This window comes from Hibiscus syriacus, unplaced genomic scaffold (assembly GCF_006381635.1).
Source record: "Hibiscus syriacus cultivar Baekdansim isolate YM2019G1 unplaced genomic scaffold, ASM638163v2 tig00113722_pilon, whole genome shotgun sequence".
Lineage (NCBI taxonomy): Eukaryota > Viridiplantae > Streptophyta > Magnoliopsida > Malvales > Malvaceae > Hibiscus > Hibiscus syriacus.
Window position 1 is genome coordinate 2,097,126 of NW_024063469.1, and position 9,185 is coordinate 2,106,310.

General features: G+C 34.7%; 1 protein-coding gene and 1 pseudogene across 1 annotated transcript; both read left to right on the forward strand.

Annotated features, from left to right (window-relative positions):
• The first annotated feature begins 1,383 nt into the window (after positions 1-1,383).
• LOC120187071 lies at positions 1,384-7,452 on the forward strand (annotated as a pseudogene).
• A 794-nt stretch (positions 7,453-8,246) lies between these two features.
• On the forward strand, positions 8,247-8,734 carry LOC120187144 (cysteine-rich and transmembrane domain-containing protein B-like). The gene is made up of 2 exons (XM_039190924.1): positions 8,247-8,544; positions 8,625-8,734. Exons 1-2 carry the CDS (start codon positions 8,247-8,249, stop codon positions 8,732-8,734), a joined length of 408 nt encoding a protein of 135 aa, XP_039046855.1.
• The last annotated feature ends 451 nt before the right edge of the window (positions 8,735-9,185 follow it).

Genomic DNA, 9,185 nt, shown 5'->3' on the forward strand with positions numbered 1-9,185 from the left:
GTCATGTACAAACAAATGAAGAAGTCAGACATCAAGAGTCTAAAACATCGGTATCTATGACTATGATAATGTCTTAAGAGGCATTAGAAATTTATTAAAAAGTAATGAAAACTTTAAATAAAATTATTTATTCAAAATAAAATTAAAAAAAATTAAAACCAAAATTAGTATATAAAAACTGAGAATCAAACAATACGTGCGATGAGTGAACCCTACCCCAATTGCTCAACTGATTGAGTTAAAATTTTCAATATTTTAAAAATCATTTGTTGAAATTTAAAATATTTCACAAATTCTAGCACTCAAAAGTATTATTGTAGTTAAGAGCGAACAAAATTTGATTCGATTATAGAAATAAAGTTTTGTACTTATTTTAAAGTTAAAAGACTCAAATTAATTTATAATTTTATGAATTTAATCCGAAAAATTTTAAATAAAATTCGAGTTAATAATACTCGAATAATTCAAATTTTTAACAATTAGTGAATTATCTTTTAAGTTCAGATAATGATAAATATTCAATTTTGGGTTCTTGGATTTAAATGATATTTGAAATTTCACATATATTTTTATTAAGTAGAGAAATATTATATTTTTAAGATAAATATTAAAATTTAAATTCACATAAAATAAAATGATATGAGTATTCTTGATTACTCGACTAACTAATGAATCACAAATTTTTATATTTTTAATTAATATATGTACAAATTCAGAATAAACGTGGATATTAATCATCGAATATTTGAATAGTTTTGGTTTTTTGAAATTGATTCACCATCAAATGGGCTGGCCCTGACACCAAAACCCAAAGCGTAATTTCCAAGCCCGTTATGCAGCTTTGTTTTGAATTTATGAAGCCCGCTATTGTAATGGATTTATTAAATTATAAGATTGATTTTATTTTAATTTTTAACTATATATATTTTTAGTTTAATTATTAATTTTATTATAATACCAATAACCGGTTGGTCTAGTGGATGAGGCACTAGGTCTCTTAAGCAAGATTAGAGGTTAGAATCCTATTAACTGTGAATTGAACAAACTGAATTTGGACAGTCGTCATTGTCTTTGAAGTATCTAATCCGAAATAGTTGATTAATAATTGGTTATACCAAAAAAATAATTTTATTATAATTTAAAGCTATTACCAACTATTATTTGTTACAATCTTTTTTCAATAACTGATAACATATGTTTTAGAGATAATAACATTTTGTTCTAACTAGACCAATCAATGAATTTGACGATTATTTGTTAAAAAAATTATTGATATAATAATTAAATAAATGTTATATAATAGTATATTAGTTATTTGTTATATATATTTTATTAATTTAATCTTAAGTATATAATATTATACAATATCAATTTGATCATAGTAATAATTAAGAGAGTGACGATGAGTTAGAGTTGAAGTGTGAATTGAAGCTCGAGGATGACGATGATGGTGGACACCTAACTGACTTCCTTACTCCAAACCCGAGACGAATATATTGAACATTTAAAAAATTCCTTAATTCTGCTAACAAGATCTCACCATGGAACCCCAACCCCCGTCTCAGCCCAGGCGACCTCGAGGGTTCGCTGCAACAGCCGCGGCGGCTGCAGCCTCTGTGAGCCCCACTAGCACTCCCTCTGGATCTGCCGGCGCAACCACTACCTCCTCCTTCTCCGGCAAGGGAAAACGTGAGAGGGAGAAAGAAAAGGAGAGGACAAAGCGTCGGGAACGGCACAGGCGAGCCATCACTAGCCGTATGCTGGCCGGATTGAGGCAATACGGTAATTTCCCTCTTCCAGCGCGTGCTGATATGAACGATGTACTGGCCGCCTTGGCCCGTGAGGCTGGTTGGACCGTTGAGCCCGACGGCACTACTTACAGGCACTCTCCTCCGCCCCAACATCAGCAAAGTTTGGTCTGTTTCCTTCCTTCAACAACTAAACTACATTTTTTATTTAAAAAAAAACGTAATTTCTAATGCTGATCGATTCCTTTATTTCGGATCCCTCTGCTTCTTCTCCAAGCACGAGTTAACTGATAGTTTTACTAGGGGGTTTTAGCTCTGAAGATTTGAATATCATGTGGCAAGTGTCATCGGCCTTAGCTAGTTTCCTCATAGCTCTGTTTAATCCGAAAAGTTAGCTAATAAAAACTAATTGACTTGAAAGTATGACTAAAATGTCTATGCAATTACTTATAATTTGCTACAATTCTCAATTTCTTAAATGGAATGGATTAATGGTTATCCAGTTCACCTTCAATTTGCCTGTTAAGCTTTTTCTCCCAGACCATAATGCTCATTCTCCGCACTTGATATATGCTGACAGTAGGAATGAAATTGTGTCAGCACCAAGCACGGTTTGGATAGGTGTTTCTTTAATTCTAGTTATCTCTTGAATTGTTGGTGTTTCTGTTTCAAGTCTGCCTTTGTGGCCATTTTATATCTGTACATTATTTGCTGTAGTCTATCCTGATAATTTCTCTGGACATTCATAGTATTAATACTTTACTGTGTGCGGCTATAGGTGCTTGATTTTTCTGTGTGACAAATACGTTTTGAACTTTGATAATGCTCAGGGTGCATATTCAGTGAGGTCAGGTGAAAGTCCACTATCAACCACTTCTTTGAAGAATTGCTCTGTTAAAGCAACATTAGACTGTCAGCCACCGGTTGTCAGAATTGATGACAATTTGTCTCCAGCATCTCTGGATTCTGTTGTTATACGGGGAGAGATGCAAGGAATTAGAAATATCCAAGTGCTAGTCCTATCAACTCAGTTGACTGCCTGGAGACAGATCAGGCAAATTTTGAGCTAAATATTGATTGCTTGTTTTTCTTTTCTTTCACTTTCTTCACCCCTCTGTTATTTGAGCTTCAACCTAAGGGTTCTACAAATATAATGATGTCACTACTATGATTTGTTCAGAGTAATTTCTTCTAGGATTACAGTCATGATTTAAGATAAGAAGAATGTTGTTAAATCTTCTTATTATTGAAATGATAGACACCGATTGTTGATTTGGCTACCATTTTGAACTGGCAATAGGGTTAGTCTATGTTTTTCAAATTTCCATTTATTTTGGATCCCCTAACATTATAAATACGTCTGACACGGTGATTCATTAAAGCAGCTTATACACGAGTTCATTCAACAGAGCACAAGAATGACTTTACAGGCACCCAATATGTCCCTGATTATGTAAAGCTTTCGGTGAGGACTTGCTCTTTCATATTTTTTATTTATAATTTGGGATGCACGGTTCATGGCTTGTTATTTTTAATGTTGACTTTCAAGTTCTCTCTGTGGAAACTCAACTCTTCTCTGTTCTTTGGCAGACAGGTGTCATCAACAACTTTTGTCAGTTAGCTGATCCTGATTATGTTAGACAGGAGCTAAGTCATATGAGCTTCTTAAATGTAGATGGAGTCATTGTAGATTGTTGGTGGGGACTTGTTGAGTGCTGGAACCCACAGAAGTATGTGTGGTCTGGCTACCGGGAATTTTTAACAATATTCGAGAGTTCAAGATGAAGATACAGGTTGATTTCAACTAAATAAAGTTGCATTTTCCCTTTGCCTTCTTTTATGGTCTGCTGTAGGTGTTTAACATTATTTGAGAGTTGATGCAGTAGTGGGAAAATGACTTTCTAGACAGTTTCTATATGAATTACAGCCTCTTAATATCTATATAATGAAACGTATTAGGAACTCTGAAGGAATGACTCTCTTGATGTCTGCTTGTTCCCGTTTCTAAGTGTCTTTAGCTTCGAGTTCATTCTTTACTAAACTTATTTTTATATGTTCCATAATGCTTTCTGTTCAAAAGTTTCATTGGTTTTCTATCCATGTATTTCTATTTGTTTTACACATTTTCTTCTTATATTGGAAATTGCACAAAATGTTGACATATCTAAACTTTTATTCTGCATTTTTTAGAGTTGTCTTTTAATTTCAGGAGTCTTCTTAGGTGTTTTTTGTCTTATGTAGGAAGCAACTTTAAAGTTTCTTCTTCACTTTTGAAGGTTGTAATGGCATTTCACGAGTATGGGAGTGCCGATTCTGTTGATGTACTGATCCCCCTACCCAACTGGATTTTGGAGATAGGAAAAGAAAACCAGGATATCTTCTTCACTGATCGTGAAGGAAGGAGAACTACTGAATATTTATCCTGGGGCATTGACAAAGAACGTGTTTTAAATGGAAGAACTGGTGTTGAGGTATTAAAAAACTGATAATTTTGTCTATGCCATTATATTTTTATTGTTACCTCCACCCTCATTTTTATCAATTGGTTGGAAAAGGCAATTTTCATCTCTTTTCGCCTGTGTTTCAACCAAAGTAATGTACATCACATTAGTCTTTTGATGCATAGGACCAAGAAACTGACTTGGGAAACTCGTGCTTGTATTGATTGTCTTGCTTAGTGTTATTGTCATTTATTTGCAGGTCTATTTTGATTTCATGAGAAGCTTCAGGACAGAGTTTGATGACTTGTTCGCTGAGGGTCTTATTTCTGCAGTGGAGATTGGACTTGGACCATCTAGGGAGTTGAGGTATCCCTCTTTCTCAGAAAGGATGGGATGGAGGTATCCTGGCATCGGTGAGTTTCAGGTATTTGTTAACTTTAACTCCGATATGTTTCAATGCTTCTGTTTCTTTTCTCCGTATAACATTGCAGGTTTTGGTGTAAATTCTGATTCACAGTTGAATGGGTCTTTTCTGTTATGCAAATGATAGGCCAGCATTAGGGTTCAATCATGATCAAGCTAACATTAAGATCAAGCTCAAGTTAGAACACTTGCATACTTGTATATTCATATATATGCAAGTTGTATGAATATATTTTAAAAGAAAAAAGCTCAAAGAGTGTAAAAAATGTTAAATTTGGCTTTCGTAACACAATAGTGTACAATGTACATAGAAGTCAAGCCAAATTTTCAAGTAAATATGCTTCCCAAAGTTAAAAGCAGAATGAACTCATAAATTGTTAATTTGGGCTCATTCTCTGCTGGACCTAGAACCATTATATGATGCTCAAATAGAGTTTAATGATCATTTATTGCATTGCATTTCAAAATTTTGCATTCTCTCACTATGTGATTAATATATTTAGCCGAAGACTTGCTTTTCTTTGATTTCACATCCTTACATGCACATTTTCCTGGTGCCATCATATCTGTCCAGTGTTATGATAAAATATTTACAGCAGTGTTATGATAAATATTTACAGCAACATCTACGGAAAGCTGCTAAATTGCGTGGGCACTCTTTCTGGGCTAGGGGACCTGATAATGCTGGTCATTATAATTCTAGGCCACATGAAACTGGATTCTTTTGTGAACGGGGTGATTATGATAGCTACTATGGGCGCTTTTTCCTCCATTGGTATGCCCAGTCTTTAATGGACCATGCAGATAATATATTGTCTCTAGCGAATCTTGCTTTTGAGGAGACCAAGATTATTGTTAAGGTATGCTAGTAGTACACAAAATACGCCTGTCGGAAGCCAAGTTTTAACTTTTTATATTGTTCATCTGCATGACTTGTCATTCATCGACTCTTTCTGATAAATGCTTAAATATTATGTTGCTCATTTATTTTTAACTACTTTTCATGCACTTCTCATTCCCTTTGCAATTTCCTTCTAACACTGAACCTGGATCCTCTGCTTTATTTTATCCTGGTCATTAACTGATTCCGGATCTAAATGAATTAGACTATTAGGTAAATTCAAAGTGCATTTTTAATTGCTGGAAAATTGATTAATTTCATATGTTAAACTGTGGTTGTCTATAATAGTTTTGATGAATGGTCTGCATAGTTTTTGAACTGAACAAAATGGATGTCATTGTGGTCTGTGGGTGGCTCCTGAGTTGACCTTTAATTAGAGATTGCACAATTATAGAAAATAAGAAGGATTAATTTATGATGCTAACATACAGATACCTGCAATTTATTGGTGGTACAAGACTTCCAGTCATGCGGCAGAGCTAACAGCAGGATATTATAACCCTATCAATCAGGATGGATATTCTCCAGTGTTTGAGGTTTTAAAGAAACATTCTGTGACAATGAAGTTTGTGTGCTATGGGTTGCAGAAATGTAGTTACGGATATGATGAAGCATTTGCTGATCCAGAAGGTTTGAGTTGGCAGGTGTGTCTTTCTGGTGTCCTATGACTTCCATAATCACTTTAAGCTACATAGATATTTCCTTTTGTCATCTATTGAAGAGAGAACTCTTAAAACCATTTAGTTGCTTGCTGTCCAGCCTATAATATTAAGGACAGGCGGGTTTACAAGAATATTTTTCTCTGCAGATTTTTTTTTCTAGCCTCAAACCATTTGGTAGTACTACATTAAAAAGTTTAGATTAACAAGTCTGGGAATAATATCACTTCAGACTCGCTCAGATGAACAGGCGTGTGACGTGGATTAAAAATGGGTGGTGAATAAACTGACCCTTATACCATGATTGCCAACTGTTGAAACTAAAAGTTTGAAGTGTTGGGTTGGAGTGAATTAACATGATTTCCTAGTACTTCCATTTTGCGGAAAGTGTATTGAACTACAAGTGATCAACCCCACTTGCGTGATCACTTGCGCTGGGTTTATCTTGTTATGAAATTAATTTCTTGATTGCTAGGTTATGCAGTAATACACACACACACACACACAAGATCACAACAGATTTGACCTGATTAAACTAATCCATAAATTGTAGGCAATATAGTTCTGAAGGTTATAACTTACTGCCACAGGTTCTCAATTCTTCCTGGGATCTAGGATTGAGCGTTGCTGGTGAGAATACACTTTCATGTTATGACAGAGAAGGGTGTTTGAGAATAATCGAGACAGCCAAGCCAAGAAATGATCCTGATCGTCGCCACTTTCATTCTTTGTCTATCAACAGTCATCTCCTTTAGTTCAAGGAGTAATATGTCTCCCAGATTTCGATTACTTCATCAAATGCATGCATGGTAAGAATCTTAAATATTTTGAATTGATTCAATGAAACGGTTAGCCAGTTAGTCCCCACATGAAGTTCTGTGCTTAATCGGTTAGGGTTTGAAGTAGCGTTCAGATCAAGTAGCTTTCTAGAAATTGCATGATCTATTGTGTGCACCAAATTCTTTTCCTAATTTTTTTTTTTGCAAATATGCATGCAGGAGATATCAGTAGTGATCTAGTGCCCTGATAATGGTGGGTGTTGGTCTTCTTTCTACTTATACAGACTAGAAAATAGTGCCGATTTCAATTGTAAGCTAACGATGATAACATGAAAGTTGTAGTCATGTAGGTTTATGTTAGGCTTCAGCTCTGATCAGAGATCATACTGATTTTGGGCTGGTTGTATTTTCTTCTTCTAACCTATGTAGAATTAGTTATTAGTCACCTTAAGGTATGATATTATGGATAATATTACCGAGATCCAGTTAACATGTTATTACGGTCAGACATTCATCGAGCTTTGATCGTCCTTGGATCATGCATGCGTATGCTATAAATAAAATGCTTTTCCCCTTTACCTTAATGGTTCAGTTCCTTTAGTTTGCCATAAAATCCTCTCAGCGCAACATCCTTTCAAAACCAAATCTGCCGAAAAATGTAAATATTGATCTCAACATTTTTTTTAACAATCGGTATTCGATCAATTATTTTGGATTGGATTTTGCATAGGCTCACTGTTGGTTAACTCTTTTAACCCAATTTGTTTTATCCGTAAACATAGGATTTAAACTTCTAATCTTACTTAAAAAATGTAATATTTCATCTCATTAAATCAACTGGTTGTTAATCATATTTATCTCAAGGTTAACATATTGTCACCATCTTTGTGATTGAGAGTCACAGTATTGGGGAAGCACACGCACTAGCTGTGCACTAACAGGCAAATAGGCAACTTTGGAAATTTTACTGTGCGTAGGTTTAGTCCAATTTTTTTTAATGAATTGAGCATTAGAAAGAAGAGAATATAATATTTAAATAAATATGATTATAGTAAATTTTAGAAATAATGTTATATGATATTTTTACATTAAAAATATCTGATGTTTTCCGTGTTTTTCTTCACAACATCAATTACATATTCAAGAAACAACGTAAAAATCTGCTTAAAATTTGAACATGTAGTTAATCAATTATAGCTATAAAATCTAAATTTTATTAAACGATTTTGTTCCGATCATACAACACAATCTCATATTGTATTCGCAAAGTTTAATCTTGATCAGTTGAGTAAAACATGGGAAAGAAGGGTAAAGGTAAACATAAGCATGGTCATGGAGGACATTATCCTCCGGGAGGATATCCACCCGGTGCATATGCTCCACCCCCTGGAGGATATCCACCTCCTGGAACATATCCTCATCCCGGAGGGTATCCTCCTAATACCGGACATCCTTCATATGGAGGATATCCCCCTCAAGGGTATCCGCCTCAAAGTTATCCACCTCAAGGTTATCCACCTCAAGGTTATCCACTAGGTGGCTATCCTCAGGGTGCACACCCTCCACATGGTTATCCGGGGGCTTCTCATTCAGGTAAGAGAAATGTAATTGTTTTTGTTAATTTAATAAAGTCTATATAAATTACTAAATATATTTGTAACTATGGGTGTTAGGGCATGTTGCATATGGACATCATGGTCATGGTGGAAAAGTTAAGCATGGGAAGCACGGAAGGGGGAAGAAGGGAAAGAAGAATGCCCTATTTGGCAAAAAGTTTTGGTAGTGATTTACGTGTCAAGTGAATGAATAAATTATGGTTTGTTTTAAGTTCTATGAAGAACATAGACATGTTATTTATTATTATTAATAATCATTTTCCTTTTAAGATATCTCCAATTGTTCCAAGCACTATTTTGTTGGGTTAGTATTGAGCTTGACATGGACAAAGAATATTTATTAGAATGAAACAATGCAGGCAAAACTAAGAAACTGAAAATAACACAATAATCTGCACCCACACAGCACTGCTAAAACACCTGCACATACCATCGCCATCGACATAACATTCTTTTTAGTATCATTAAATCGCCATGACAATAATCCCTACCCATATGATAAATTTTGAAGTGAAGATATATTTTACTGTATTAACTAACATAAAGGGACGACTTTGCAAATTTAATCTTTAAACCCTAGCACACCCGAAATCATACCAACACAGCTCCCAGATTTTA